The following is a 16,445-nucleotide window of genomic DNA, read 5'->3' on the forward strand; positions in this document are numbered from 1 at the left end:
GCCAAAAGCCGTTCAAAACTCAATATCCAAGTAGATGACCTTTTGACCTATTTTCCGTTGAAATACGTTTTGCTCATTTTCGTTGAGCGCGACGCGCTAACAACAAAATTGCAATAATGGAAATTTGATTGGCATTGAGTGCGCGCATCGTATAATTCAACCAAAATTTTTCTTTCTCTCCACTCGCTCACCAAATTTTCAGGCATGCATGTAAAATGGAATTGACGAAGGTGGCTCAAAAGACCTCCTTCTGGAATTTCTTATCTTCATGGTACATGTATGCATGGCGAAGCCTTTCATGTCAAAGCATCAGAAAATTCTATTTCACAATTGCATTCTTCCTTCCATTTTACTTCATCCGATTCAGTTCTCCATATTCAATGTATGGGTATGTTTTTCATTTGGCTTTCCAACTCTATTTTTGCATTGTTATATGAGCAAATGCAAACATGCACGATGCTTACACTTTGCAGAATGCTTCTTTTCAATGCGAATAAACGAGCGAACATAAAATAATTAAAGAATCTCTCTTGAAAGAGAGCGAAAAAAACCGACTAGCTCAAAAATGAATGAATCGTTTGGAATTTGTCTACAGTTTTTTTTTCTAGAATTTATAATGTTTGCATATTATTCTGGTTTTTGTGGTTATTTCATTTTTATTTTTTTTTTGAACACGAAAACGCGACAGTTTTTTTCTCTCGTCTTACTGAATCATGTGCACACCGACAACGAACAATGAATATGGTGACATTCAGGGCGATAATGAGACACAAAACGAAAAAGTGTGAACAAATGTGCCAAACAAAACATTTATATGGATAAAATCCGCCTTGCGATTTAACGCACTCAATGGCCATACAAAACATTCCTTTCTCATCTCAATTGTGCTTGAAGTGAATTTTTGGTTCTTTTCATGAATTGGAATGGTTTGTTTGCTGTCGTCGCTTCGTTTGTGCATGTGTCAGATTATTTAAAGTGATTGCATTCAACAGAAAGAATCATCGCTTCTCGATTTATGAAAAGGCGTTAATTTACGCAATAAATTTTACTAAAATGACTCTTTAAAATTCTACAAACGACATCGCATGCGTGTGAAAGATGCCACACAAATGATGAACCGATGTCTTTTAGACGCATTTCGGTTTCAGTGTGATCGCTCAAGCTCAGAGATAATTAATTGATCATTAGACCAACTGCAAATCGTTTTTCTTAGACCAACCATCGGTTCGAAAACGGCGCATCGTCAACGTTGAGTAATTAAACGAAAAATTCGATTTTAAATTGGAATGCATTTTTTGTTTGTTCTCTTGATTTGAATTTCAAATGAAATGAGAGATGTGGAATGAAACATGTGGCAAAAATTCCGATGAAAACTAAAATCGTTTGCAAAATTAATTTTGAAACGATAAAGTTACGACGCAATAAGCGAGACAACTTATGCCAAATTATTCGATGTGAGTTTTTACATTTTCATTGTTTTTACAACAGTCTATATAAACATTTCATTATGAATGTATTTTCTTATTACTTAATAGTTTTCATATTTATTTATTTGTTTTCATTCTCTTTTTGATTTACTCGCCGTTTCTGCCTCTGATGTGCAAACAAATTTATTGACGGCAATAAATTGTGCATCAGATCACAAAACGGAAACTAGCACACACACACATGCACGCATGCTCGCTATGTGTGTATTTTTGAGACACAACTACACGGTGAGAATTTGACGCGAGAAGCAATTTTTCGATTTCGAGTGCCGAAAATACATATGTGCAAATAAACATACATATACGTACACAATATAAGAAAAATCGAGAGAGCGAAAAATGAATGCTATGTAATTTAATTGCTATTATCATCGTCCGGCTTCTAATGAAGTCAAGATCTCATCATACATCGTATAGATTTTATAAACACTAGCGCATACACGTAATAAATTGCATGGAAATGTTTAGCTCGGAGCTAAGCGAAAGGCGCGCTTCAATGTAGAAGAAAGGCAAACAAAGCGTTTTCCCTTTTTTTTATATATGTAAATTACGAATGGTACAAGCGGCAAGGGTTTGTTGCAAAGTAGAATAAAGCCACACGCACACACATACACACATTTAATTGTGTGCATTCAATCGGTTCTCACTTTGGAGTGTTTAGACAATGTCTCACTTTTTTTTCTTCTTAATAATGGCATGAACTGTTGAATATTACGTAATCATCATCAATAAAAATTCAAAAGAAAACACTCTTCGACAATCAAGCAGATGCAATGAATATTTGGTCATTTCGACTGTGGTAATTTGAATAGATTTATAAAAAGCGACATATGTCACTATCATTCAATACCATTGTTCAATTAAAAATCGAAAAAGCACCGAATTCCAATAAAAAATCTGTAAAAGTAAATCTTCGTGATGAGCGTCTTCCTGTATGTCCGGTGCGTAGTTAATGCGTAATAATTTGCCCTATAGTGCTAATAATTATCGTGCATGGCAACAACAACAACAATAAAAAAAGGATTTATCCGATTACGCATATAAAGCTATTCTGTCAAAATATTACGATGTGGAATTTTCGCAAAATTTATTATCGCCTTTCTGAACTTACGTACAAATGTTCCATTGTATGGTTTTTGTTTGCCCGTGGACAATAGCCGTGAACGAAAAAAAGAGATGGAAAAGAGAACACGAATTGAAATATGGAGCCGCAAAACAAACGGTTCAGATGTATTAATAATTGAAAAGAAAAATCGACAAATTACTGAATTTTTATGACAACGATGTTACAACAACAGATGAAGAGAATAACAAAAAAAATAAATAATGTCCGAAACAAACAAACGAATAAAAAGCGGCGGCAACACCGTGTCGTGCTCTGAACAAAGCAATGTAGAACTAAAAAAAAACACTTATGCCGCTTGTATTGTGTATGTGTGTTGGCCACACAAACAATTTATAGGGCATATTCGTTAACTACGAAGCAGAATTAAGTGAAAAAAAAAATATGTATAAAATGTAAATCGTAAGATATTTATCCAGATATAATCGATGAGAGACTCATACACATATCTTTTTTCAGTAAGTTTAACTAAGTTTGTTCGCTTGGTTCGGTCGGTACGTCATTGCTTGGCGGTCGGATTTTCGGTGTCAATCCAATCCGAGTGCCTTTTTTTTCAGTTCACTTTTCTTCAAAAGTACAATACCATTATTGTATGAATTCGTGTGCTCCGAAGAATGAACAAGAAATATTGTCTCTCTCTGTCTGTGTGTGTGCGTATGTGTATATATGCAAGCGCAAATATCCACGGTTACGGGTAGCGACCATAAACGGCAAATGTTTTCGGTATTCAACCATGTGTATAATGAAGTGGTAGCGTAATAAATAAATTGATTCGTTTTTCGTATATCCAGAATGAGTATAGAGACGCCAGTCATCGATACAAAACGACTGCTGCTACTTTTGCTTCTGCTGCCGTTACATGGTGCGTATTCAAATATAAGACGTTGCAGAAGGAAAAGGAAAAGGAACAAAGTAAAGCGTCTACTATGCAAAGAATACATTTAATCGTCGATATACAACGAGATAAATGTAATTTTGTGTGCGAATCAACGTTTCCTTCTCGGATCGCCTCTGTCTTATACCCGTGATGCGTATTAATTGGGATCTGTGTATTTGTGTCAGTTTTATTGTCATCCATATCAACATCATTGTATAGTGATCATCATTTCTTCCTGTCTACCCTTTCTCTTTTCAGCTCTTTGTATTGTCAGCCGTGCTGCGGTGTGTATGTGTGATTCTGTACGAGCATTTAGACCATGCAATACATCTGCCGTTTTTGACGATATCAGGATGTATATGCCTTGCACACATATGGCATTCACACATTGCACTTTTCCCAACACACACACACATCACACATATACACATACACACCCAACGCACATACACACACATATGTTTTGTGGCCAAACGTAAAAATGAACGAGCGCGCGTTTTTATTTTAATGTGTTCTTTTTTTTATTCTTGTTGTTCGCATTCGTTTTGTTAATGTGTAATTTTGGTTGTTGTTGTTTTGCTGCTAAATAGCCTAGCTGTCCCTCTGGTCGCCATTTGTCTGTGTTCTTGATGCGCGCCTCTGAACCACATTCAAAATATGCAATTGTGGTTAGATACGATTAGTATATGACTATAAATTAATGAGACAAATGATAGAATCGAAATGGAGCGTGTGTACACTTTTACCTGTGCGCGTAACCGTGCGCTGGGTTGAAAACAAAACAAATGAATTAGTTCAACAACTGTCCCTAATGCAGTTGTCATTCAACACATAAAAATCAATCGTAGCTCGACACAAATAGCGAACGAAATTTATTTGAATTACACCTCGAATCGATTGGATTTGTAATTCGGAAGACATTGTATACTGACAAACTCGTTTTCATTTCTTTGTTGTCGATTCGTTTGCAATACAGTTGTGGCGCAAAATTTTCGATGAACATAAATAACCTTCAATATGTTGACTTCAATTTTATGCTGCGTTTTTTGCCATTTTTCATGTCTTCGTCTCTTGAGTATTTATGACAACCACAACAACAACAAAAATCGACCTTCTTTTGGCGATAACGGACGCGCGAGCGCAAATAAATTGCTAAACGAAAGACAAGACTACAGCAGAGCGAAAACAAAACCAACAACAAACATTCTTGAAACTAGATATATCACGTATGCTGATGTGAAACCAACTTGTTGCGCTTTTGACTCATTTTAATTCCCGTCGCATCAACAGCAAAAGAGTACACAAACAATAATTCTCATCTCTTTGTATTTTGATATGACGAAAAAATGATAGCATGTGTGAAACATAAATAGATAGTAAAATTCAAGCGAAAAAATAAATAAATATGTATACTATATCAAGTGAGTTCAAATCGGATACACATTGTTCTGCTCATTAAATATTAATAAATCATGCATGTGCCCGTAATATGCACAATTGTCATTGGTCTATGTCTATCTATTTCGCTTTCAAACGTTTTAAGTTTATTATCTATTCTAATTTGACGAGCGATGATTTAGATGATAAATAAATTGCGCGCACACAATTTTAATTTGAATATCTAAGCAAGAGTTGTTTGTTAAAATGCTTGAAAATAGAATTAATTTGTTTTTGTTTTGGTTTTGTTTATTCTCTCTCGCTCCCTCTCTTTCGAACCCGACGTGCGTGTCATTCAACACCAATGAATTGCACTCGTGCCCACTTCTCGTCTCAATTGCACACAATGATCGTGTGCGTTTTTGTTATTGTTCTTTGGTCAAACTTTTTGTAATGTGAATTTTACATCATTATCAAGTAGCCTCCGTTGTATTGCTGGGATCATTTTTTGTATATGTGTGTCTATCAACGGATCCGTTATGCCAACATTTTCAATTCCAACCATATCTACACGCACAACAGTCACTCAATTTGCGCGCGCGGACTATGCTATTTAGATGCATCGAAATCTCAATATATGCATGGCATATGAAAAGAATTCAATCAGACGAAAGAAGCACACAAAAAACAACAACGAGAAAAGAGTTTGTATTTTGTGCAATTGCATTCTGATTAGGTCTTCATGAGCTGGCATATATGAGTATGTTTTAACAACATTCATTTGGCTATGGCTCTATCGCACTTTTCGCCAAGTTTTTGAATCGCACAATATCTGTCTCTGGTGTTGATGTCTCTATTGTGTTTCATTTTCAGTGCATGTAACCGTTTATTTGCTGCAGCATCGCCAATCACCGACAATGACGACGACGACGGTTGAGCGAGACACGACACATCACGGCGATTGCATTTCGGAATTTCAAATGGTTGTTGTTCGGTCACTTTTGCCGTATAAATATCCAAATGTATTTATTTTAAGTATCACATCACGTTTCGATATATGTGTAATGGTAATCGTCGCATCGGAATATCCATTTTTGTTGTTGTTGCCATCATTTTTATACGGTATGGACAGATAATTTCGAGCAACTTTTAGACAAAGAGCAGATGCATATGAGACCAAATGTTGATGAGACGATTTTATATTTACGAAATTATAATGAAGGTATGTATTGAGAGTGTGCGTGTGTGCATCGAACGTCGATGCGTCTATGTTTCTGTGCTTTGGTAAGCAATGACAAGGTAAGACAAGGTAATTTTTCATTGATTTTTATTACATTATCAAGACATGCATGCACAAAAGACGCAACCAACAATTAATATTCATGAATTACAACACATATCGTTTTTGATCGTTTATTTGCTCTCGGGAACAATGGGAGAGACCCAAAACGGTGCACACACATTTGTATGAATTTTATATTTGTATTTGTATATGAAACGAAACAAAGTTGACGACGCACTTTCAAACGCGCGCGCCGTGCTAAACATATATATGTATATATATATATTGTTCTTCGTTTGACGTTATGTGATACATTACGGGGACCTAGAAAGATACATAACAGATACACTAACAGTGCAATGTATTTTTTCGTCGTTTTACTTTATTTCGTTCGATTCTTTTTCACCTTTTCATCTTGTGCAACGTACATATAAACAACTCACAAAAATAAAATGAGATAAAAAGAAAGACACAAAAATGAACGCAAACACACAAAGAGGTTAACGAAAACAAAAAACAAAAATTATTTGAACCGACACTAGTGGCATGGGAACAAGAGGCCATCATTTTTTCGGGAGAAGAAAAAAAAAATTCGTTGTAGTCCGATGCGTTTGAACGAAATCACATGAAAATTTAGGTGCACTAATGCATACATTTGCGCGCGTAACAGCCAATATTCAGCAAGATCTATAGAAGCTTGAATAGGCAGCAGAAATGAAGCGGCATCGATTGCAGCTCATACACCAAGCCTCTTATATATATAACGAGACGAAACACCTAAATGCTCATCGTGTCGCATTAGGCGACTATCCATCGACAAATGCAACAACACGATTTAAAATCAATTGCAGCAAAAAAAAATCATTTTTTTTTTTTGAATTTGAAGCGAACTGCAAGCGAGAGAAAGAGAGTGCACATTGCTCGTTTAAAATTTGTTCGGCAAACGGTGCCCATATGGATATGGAAAGTTCTATACATGTGTTCATTCTTCTACATACTATTTCATGGTCCTTATTATATGTGTATATATTCTGTTGGTTGCTCCGTTTACAATAGATTTTACGATTGACGCAAGCTGTGTATGCTTCAAGCACTTCTCTCTCATTTTTTGCTTTTCAATCCGCCGAGAGAGCGAGAGAGAATTGATTTTAAATATGTGAATGTGTGATGGCTATGCGCTGATATTCATATGCACGCATACACACACAAATACACACGCGCGCGCTCCACACAAAAAAAAACGAACTGAAAATAATCATCGCTTTACCATAATATTCACATCGCGCGCACACATACATTCGTACACACGTCAATATGCACATCCACACTCACACACGGGCAAGCAGAACAAACACACTAAGTCACACAAATAACAACAACAACAATAACCACGGCAGCAACAGCAACAACATTATAACAAGCAGCAGCAGCAGCAAAATCCGAGAAGCCGACGGCAGCCATTTTGGAAATGAATCGAACGACAGGGAGAAAAAAAAATGTTTTACACACTTTTTTGCGTTCATTTCTCTTGTCTTGGTACACTGTTTTAATTGATTACTGTGTTTGCGAATTCATTTGATGTTATGCATGTAATGTATTCCGTCAAAATTGCCAATCGAAATGGATAAAAATGCGTGCGATGAATCAGGATGACAGGCTGACAAACCGACCGAAAACGAAAATTATAAATGCTTGTTTGCATCTCAAATAAAACAAAAATTGATAGATTTTTACACATATTTGATGATAGTTTTGTGCCATTTTTTTGTTAAATGCGATCTTAAGTTTTATTGTTTGTCAATATTAAATCTTTTTTAATGAACATACTAATTCGTTTCACGTTGAATTTGAATTTCGGATTTGATTTCTCTTTCTGTCAAACACATTTGTTATTTATATTGCATCAAAATCGGCTTAAAATTCTAAATTTTGCACAAAATTATTTGCATTTTCACATTCTCCGAATTTATTTTGGTAATTCCGAATTTTGGTTTGTAACCATAATTTGACAACCGACAAAAATAACCAATAAATTATGTTAAAACACTATAATGAAACACTATGAAATGCACATTGCCCGAGAGTAGAAAAAAAAAAACAACAACTCAATCTAGCAAACATTGATTCAAATACAATCGAAGTGGTCGACATCGATTTTGTTTACTGCAGAAATCTATCTCTTTCTCTTTTCATTTTTATTTTATTTATCGCTGAAAATGCTTGATGAATTTGCGGTATTGACACTTACCTGATTTTTGTATGCAAAATTAAATCAAAATTTTCCAATCAGCGTGTCCAATTTCCAATTATTATTTCTTTATTTTTTTGATGCAATGCACTCACACACATACACATAAAAGCACATGAAATATTTGTCGTTTGCTGTCGTCTATTTTTTTTTGTGTTGTTGTTTTGTTTTGTTGTAATTGCTGTCAGCCGACTGGATGTGACTAAAGAAACAAATAATTTCAGAATGTATTGTACACAATGCAAGCAACACCGAAAAAATATATTGTATATTATTGCGTGTATTTGGGTTTCTATTTGTGTAAATCCCTGTTTCCTCGTTTACTTTAAATTTTGCTTCTTCGCTTTTCTGATTCAATATGCGAGATATTTCCGATTTAATCCAAATTCAACGACAAATCTTTTTTTTGTTGTTGTTGGTTTTTTTTGGTTCTTTTTCGCTCTATCTCTTCTTATTTTTCTTGTTTTCACATAAACACACCACTATCAATTTCGTGAAACGTTCGCTTTGAATTTATCAGAATCACACACAAACTAAAAAAAAAAAAGATTTCATGTACGGGTTATTTTTTCTCTCTTTCTCTCTCGCTCTCTTTTACTCGATTCATTCGTACAACAACCATCTAAAATGACAACAAACTGAACGAAAATGCACAAGGAATTTATGTATCGTGTCGCCAGTATTTCTGGTTGATCTGATTCTTTTTTTTGTTTGCCGATAATTATGCTTATTGCTGCACAATAATTCGATAATTTCATTTCAAAACGCGATGGCTATTGAACGAGTTAAAAAATGCGAACGACATTCACAGTGCAGAAGCAAACGACGGCAACAACGACGACGGCGACAGAAACAAAAAACACACATAAAATATGTGTAATAGCCACATTTACATGAGAGATTGAACGCGCGCGCGAATAAAGAATTCTCGGTGTGCTTTTTTTTCCCTTTTCGAATGTGTATTTTAATATTTTTTGTTGTTGGTAAGTTGTTATTATTCGGTGAGATATATAAAAAAATATACAATTTTTTTTCTCTCTTGTTCACATACACGGATTGGTGTACGGTTCTTTATGTGTTTGTTGTGGATTTTTTTTCCTCTTCAATTTCTTGTGTGTTTCTTCGCACACAAACACACGCATACACTGTTCTGATGTTGCTGCTTTGAACTTAAAATATATATATATTTTTCACTTTATTTCTGTCATTAATTTGGTGTCGTGTGTCGCGCGTTTGTTGTTGTTCAATTTACTTGGTTACTTTTTGTTGTTGCTTCTTGTGTATTTGAATCGCTTGGTTTTGGGTTGCTTCGTTTCGTTTTGTTGTCTCACTTTTATTTCGCACTCACTTACATTTCGTTCTTTACTGTTTACGACAAAACAGTACTGTGCATAAATACGCACACAAAAACTACAAAATATTCAACGAAGTAAAAAAAAAAATACGGAATAATTTAGATAGGCCAAACCGCACCGAAACAACACACACACGCCGATTCTCTATGTGATATTTTACTGATTATTCTATTTTGAAGCAAAAGCAAAAAAAAATGCCGAACTTATTCAGATATGACAAACAATGTGTACAACACTACTTTGTCGAAGATGCGAAATGTCGAACAAATATATTATACCCACTATTTTGTCTAAGAGCTGAGCACAAAATCAATCAATAGATGTTTTTTTTTGTTTCAGTTTCTTCTTCGTGTTGTTGTTGTTGTTTGAGCTTAGTATCGTATTGCCGTGATGGTGTGCTCTGTATGGCTCATTTCACTTCGCTCGTTTCAAACTTGTGGCAAGAAGTAAAAAATGTGCGAGCAACAGCAACAGAATGAAATCAACCAAAACAACGATTCATTTATTGCACATACAATTTTACACACAAACACACACACACACACACATACATGCATTCTCTCACATACACACACATACACAATCTCACTAACTCACTCATTCTCTATCAATGATCCGATATACGTACATCTTTGTATTTATATATATATGTGTGTATATATAGTTTTTGATACCGCAGGAAAACGATGAGACTTTTAATACGCCGAACAAATATATTCACTTTTTTTCTTGTCTTTTCTATCCTTCTATACGTTTTTTCGACGATATTTTGTTTAAGCAATTTGTTTGACGAATAAAAATGCTTGATTTTTAATGATGAAATTAAACTGACTGTATGTATTATTAACAAAAATTGAACATTTCACTGGAACACGAATTCGTTTGCTTATTACCGACGGAATTTTCAATAGTTTGAATTCACATACGAACATCGCTTACTTATTCTAAAACACACTGAATGAGAGTGTGAGACATTGAATAAGTGAGAGAGAGCAGAATCAAGCGAATACACTATTAACAAAAACAGGCGAAATAAAAACGTCATACACAGTGTACGTATGTGAGGCGTACAGTGAGATCAAGTGAAAGAAAGAGATACACAGAGAGAGATAGAATGTGTGTTTGTATGTGTAAGTGTGTGCTGGGCTGTTTATATGCGAGCGACGGATTACGAATGAGAAAGTGAGAGAAGAGAACAGAACAAGAGCAAGAAACATTGAGCATAGCATAGAGTAGATGGATGGCTCATGCACAAATACACGCATTCGCTCACTTACAAACGCGATATACGCACATAGTTACAAATTGCATACTTATTGAAACGCGCTCAATTCAGCAAGCAATATTTCATACATGCATGGCGTTTTTTCTTCTTCTTCTTTTTCTTCTCTCGGTCGTCTCCTAAAATGCCAGAGCGAGACCCTTGGCAACGGCAACACACAGCAGGAGAAAGACAGTGACAGCAAGTGTGAGAATGACAACGAGAGGGAGAGAAAGAGCGAACGACCAAAAGAAACCCCAAGCAACAAACGATTATATCGTGTAAAACGCAAACATTGACAAATAAAAATGTGAAAAACTTAGCCAATTGAGGCGAGAAGTGTGTTTTCGGTATATCGCCATTACATGTATGTTGCTGCCGTTGTGCATGTGTCGTTTTTTTCTATCTTCCTGCGCGCTCTGCTCGTCGCTACTTCTTCGCTTGTCTTGAGCGGTCACGTATACGTAATAGAATTTATCGTTTTTAAAATACAAATAAAATAGGCGAATAAATAGGCAATACAAAAAACATGGAAACGAAGAAGAAGAAACACAAGAAGTGGCAGCAGTTCTTTTTTTTCTCTCCATCATTCTTCGATTCGTCAATTCGTGCTCGAACTTGCTGTATGCTAATTCGGTTCTTACTTCTCGATTCTTACTTTCTCGCTAGCCGCTGAGTGCTGTTCTTATGTTCTTGTGGCGCTGTTTGCTCTCGATGAATATGTGTGTGCTGATTTATGCGTATTTTTTTCTGTTTTATTGAAAGACCATTTATAGAAAAAAAAGTTTTGTTCTATGCCTCCCTCTCCGCTCTTCCCACTTTTTACGCAAAAAATAGAATCTTTTTTTTTGTTCATGAATAAAACCAAATTTTATAGCCCAAATTCATACATAGGCTTCGATGAAGCACCTTGATGGTAAAATGTGAGATAAATCATTATTCAAAAAATCTCACCTAACACAAATCACATATGGCATCGTATTGTTAGTGGTGGCTGTCAGCGTGTGACAGCACATGACAGTACTGCCTCTTAGTTAATTGTATTTACAATAAAACGCGGTTCGTTTAAAAACCAAAAATTAACCATGACTATTCTTAACTCAATCATCAATTTTACAACTTTGTTTATCAACAACATTGGAATGTATTAACAATGAATGCGTTGTCTGCATAAAACACTATCCACAAATTTTCGTCGATTCGCATTGGATGTGTGAACTGTTTACTGTTGTAAATTCCGATCATCAACACGATGCTTCAAATTTCAAATCAATTTATTGTAAAATAGGCAGAAAAAATGCATTTTTATAAAAACTTCAGTGCCAATATATCAAAGGATTCTTTTTCGACGCAGAATAACAGATTTTGATTCATTCTACCGTTGACCTGATGAGAGATGCTATTTTTCAAATCGCTTTTTTTTCTTGCTCTAGCAAACGCTGAATTTGACGATCGGTGATGTATTGAAGTACAAACACACTCTCGAGCAAATCATTCAAACGACAGCAGTCATTTGTGTCAGGTTAATAGAAATCGCCACCAAGTTGTTCAGTAAAGAATTGCAGTGTTTGCATCGCAAATATTCAAATAGCAATTATACAATTTGAGTTGATTTGTTGTATATTTTTGGTTCAAAAACGCGTTCAATCACTTTTGCATTGCAAAAATGGATTACACACCATTGGTAGAGCCAAGTGGTTTGGAGCCAAGATTACGCCTACAGTTTTTCAAGGATTTGGTAAGTGTAAGAAATTAAGGAAAAACCGAATGTTAATGCGAAAAATTCGCTTCAAAAATTCAATAAGTTAAAGACACTCGAATAGCTTTCAAATAAATGAATAATTGAAATTGTGTTCATAACGGTCTTTTAATGCTCAAGGTTCAAGTCATTAAAAAGTATACAGATTCGTGAAATTGGCGATTCAAGGGGGGTTTATTATCTACGAAGAATTAAGAGGGATAATTTTGAAATTTGAAGAAAAAAGCCGTAGCAAATCGAAAGAGTGCAATTTGGAAGAATATTTCTTGAAAGCTCAAACATTGGAAAAATTTCCAAAAATTGGAAAAATTTACGTCTCTAACAAAAGTAACGAATCAAAAAAGGTCTTCACTTTCAAATGTTTCCACAATTTGTAAAGAGGGTAATTTCAAATCCACTTACAATGATGAAGGTTAATCTGACCCTATGGATTCCTAGGCAAACATTATGGAAAAAGTGTTTCGGTCACGAATTGTTGAACCAAACTGTAAAATCATATCAAGCAGAAAAATAATTCAAAACTGTGTTTATAACCGTTTCATGTAAACCGCGTTCAATCAAGTATTTGTATTAATGAAAGATTATTTCAATTTTCTGCAACCGAACAGGTTGCCGAAGAAAAAAAGAAGTTGATGGAAGAACAGGCAATGCTGATTCAGTTGTCTGACGCAGTCACACGCATTTTTGCTATAAATTCGGCAAGTAAGTAACAAATTCAACACGATTTGGCATTTGCTCATTTTATAGAATATTAGAGTGTTTTCATGCTTGGGGCTTATATTTTGTAATTCCATATTCAAACGTACAATTATTTTGATTTTCGTTAACATTGAATCAAATCCATCGACAGTGCGACGAGAACAATATGTTCGTTCAAGCCAAATCCATACTTTTGTGTTGTCCCAAAATTCAACGATGCAAGATGTGTTGAATGCTGTTTTGACGGTCCGCCAAGATTCCACGCGTCTTGAATCGGCTGATGATCAACGAAAATTGAAAATCGATCGTTGGTGCAAAGAAGTGGAGGAAGCATTGACTGCAAATGTAAGTTGTAATGATTACAATTGAAATTTCGAATGCCACTGATTGTTATTATATTGAGCAGCAAGCGGCTTCTGTTACTGCAGTAATTGAAGACGTAGCGAAGAAAAACGAAAAACTGGAGAAAATGTTCGCATTGAAGATGCAACGATTGACAGAAGTGGCCGAAAAAAACGACGCTGTTCACGCTCAACTCAAAGCGGCCAAAGAAAATTATCAACGAAGAGTGTACGATTTGATGTAAGCATTTTGATATAAAGTATTTGCCGTCTTTTCCAAGTGCATCTTTTGTAAATGATTTGTTTATTTGACAGCAACAAGGAAAAGGATGTCGTCATTCAGTTGAAGGTGCTGCAGATGGACAAAATGATGACCGGCTGGAAGAACATGTAGTTTCGTTTACCAACCACACTCATCCTGAAAATTGAATCAATTCGATTAATTTTACTTATGAAATGTAAAAAATCATTTTGAATCAAGGTCTTTTGTTAATTTTCTTTCTAATAAGAGATGGATACACTGAATACGATTGTAGTTCAATGTATATCTAATTTTCATTACATTCAAAGCAAAGTGTACGGAAGAAAGTACAGCGAACTGAATCGCACTCATTTATTAAATAAATTTCAATTGATATACGTTTAATGGATGGTTTATTTTTGTTTGTTACATTTGTGTGCAGCCATTTTTGATGGAATTCAAAATTACAACGTCAGTCGGTTTTTTTTGCTGGAAAATATTTCATTTATTTTGTTGTTTGCAACAAACAAGGCGAATTCAAATCGTTGAATGTCGATAATGGAGATCTGTGTAAACGACGATAATTTAGAACAACCATCATTTCCAATCGGGTCAGTTTGTATTTTTGCCGCAAGACCACTTTCGTTTCAATTTCATAGCTGTCCCACTTTTGAAATGTCATTGGCACTGAACCGAATACAAACATTTTTAGTATATTTAATTCATTGATGTCGTACACCAACATTCAATATCAATTGTTGTGTTTTATGTGGTTTTTTCAATTTGTATTTTCCCATATTTTGGTTTTCAGCATTAAGACAAAAAAATCCAAAGCAAATTGTTTCGAAAAAAAAAAAATATTTTAACAGTGTTTGCATTAGATAGTTAGATAAACGGAGAACAAGTAGTAAAAAAATGGATTTTATCATAGCAAATGTTGAGCATTTGGATTTCAAAATCGAACGCGATTTGAACGAACAGTATGGATCATTGCCGTTGCCGTTTGCTGGCATGGACAGTAAGTGTATCCATTCGAAACGATAGATTGTTTTTACTTCTCTGTTGCTTTGAATTTGCTTGAATTATTGGTTTTATTTTGTATTCCCGGTGAATTTGAGGTTATACCCGATTTACAAGTTGTTTGCAAATGAAACCAAAAGAAAAACAAAAAAAAAACAATTGTTTTTGTTTTTCTTCTCAAAGCAAATGAAGTGTATTTTGGTCGCAGCTTAGTGTTCATGTTATTTAATATTAATTATTTAATCTGTATTTCATGTTACCAAATTATTTATATAGAATCAACGGCGGCTGTGTGTCAATTTTTCAACAGTACCGATGGTTCGGAGTGTCAGCAGGGTGCATCGTGTCCATTCCGTCATATTCGTGGCGATCGAACAATTGTGTGCAAACATTGGTTGCGCGGTCTCTGTAAAAAGGGTGACCAATGTGAATTTTTGCACGAATACGATATGACAAAAATGCCCGAATGTTATTTTTATTCGCGTTTCAATGCCTGCCACAATAAAGAATGCCCATTTCTACACATCGATCCAGAGAGTAAAATAAAAGATTGCCCATGGTATGATCGTGGATTTTGTCGGCATGGTCCGAATTGTCGTCATCGACACATACGACGTGTGTTGTGCACAAATTATTTAGCCGGATTTTGTCCGGATGGTACAACATGTAAATATATGCATCCAAGATTTGAACTTCCGCCAGTGCCAGAGATAACAAAAGATCAACAACAAAAACGAGCACCGGTCTGCCATTTCTGCGGTGAACAAGGTCACAAAGCGTCTTATTGCCAGAAAATGCCGCCAGAGGTAAACAAAACAACACATTGCCAAAGTTTTTTTTCACATTCAATTAATTCTCTCTCTCTCTCTGTGTCTCTATTCGATTTATAGCAAAGGGAAGCATCGTTGCGTCAAGAAGAGATCAAATATCGATCATTAGGCTATGTTAAACAGAATATTGATGGTGATAATAGTGACCCACATCAACAGCAACCACAACCACGTGGACCACCACGACCATTAGAAGAGATTACATGCTATAAATGCGGTACCAAAGGGCATTACGCCAACAAATGCCCGAAGGGACATTTGGCATTCTTATCGTCAAATCATCACTTAGTTAATAAGCAACAGCAACAACAGAAAGATATGCAAAACCAATCACAAAAATCACCATGAAAACCGTCACATTCAATTTCGTTCATTTATCCCCGGTGCACATATGAAATTATGCATATTTTGAATTTTTTTATTCGACACAACCAAATCGAAGACGATGTTTCATTTTGCGTCATTGCAAAAATAAACAAAGCATGTAAATAAGTGAAAAATTTCTGTATGAAATCGAAATGAAACAAAAGTTGTAATATGATTAA

General features: G+C 35.1%; 3 protein-coding genes across 13 annotated transcripts in view; 2 read left to right on the top strand and 1 right to left on the bottom strand.

Annotated features, from left to right (window-relative positions):
• LOC116337714 (histone acetyltransferase KAT6A) overlaps positions 1 to 10,688 on the bottom strand; it is a 35,427-nt gene extending 24,739 nt beyond the window's left edge. For 3 of the 11 annotated variants that reach the window (XM_031762589.1, XM_031762571.1, XM_031762514.1), the window contains exons 1-2: positions 10,378 to 10,688; positions 8,395 to 8,596 (exon numbers count right to left, since the gene is read on the bottom strand). The gene's annotated coding sequence lies outside the window, so the exon portion shown is untranslated. Of the gene's footprint in view, positions 1 to 7,973; positions 8,063 to 8,394; positions 8,597 to 10,027; positions 10,201 to 10,377 lie in introns of those variants that run through there. The other 8 variants (XM_031762599.1, XM_031762579.1, XM_031762608.1 and 5 more) reach the window with 7 other exon arrangements.
• A 1,805-nt stretch (positions 10,689 to 12,493) lies between these two features.
• On the top strand, positions 12,494 to 14,230 carry LOC116338268. The gene is made up of 5 exons (XM_031763404.1): positions 12,494 to 12,748; positions 13,378 to 13,471; positions 13,620 to 13,813; positions 13,875 to 14,050; positions 14,125 to 14,230. The coding sequence occupies exons 1-5, from the start codon at positions 12,677 to 12,679 to the stop codon at positions 14,201 to 14,203; spliced, it is 615 nt and encodes a 204-aa protein (XP_031619264.1). The 5' UTR covers positions 12,494 to 12,676; the 3' UTR covers positions 14,204 to 14,230.
• Positions 14,231 to 14,769: 539 nt separating this feature from the next.
• LOC116350018 (cleavage and polyadenylation specificity factor subunit 4) lies at positions 14,770 to 16,400 on the top strand. Its single transcript, XM_031781764.1, has 3 exons — positions 14,770 to 15,068; positions 15,347 to 15,876; positions 15,961 to 16,400. The coding sequence occupies exons 1-3, from the start codon at positions 14,966 to 14,968 to the stop codon at positions 16,246 to 16,248; spliced, it is 921 nt and encodes a 306-aa protein (XP_031637624.1). The 5' UTR covers positions 14,770 to 14,965; the 3' UTR covers positions 16,249 to 16,400.
• Positions 16,401 to 16,445: the final 45 nt, after the last annotated feature.

This window comes from Contarinia nasturtii, unplaced genomic scaffold (genome assembly GCF_009176525.2).
Source record: "Contarinia nasturtii isolate CC-2019 unplaced genomic scaffold, AAFC_CNas_1.1 Cnas_scaffold_78, whole genome shotgun sequence".
Lineage (NCBI taxonomy): Eukaryota > Metazoa > Arthropoda > Insecta > Diptera > Cecidomyiidae > Contarinia > Contarinia nasturtii.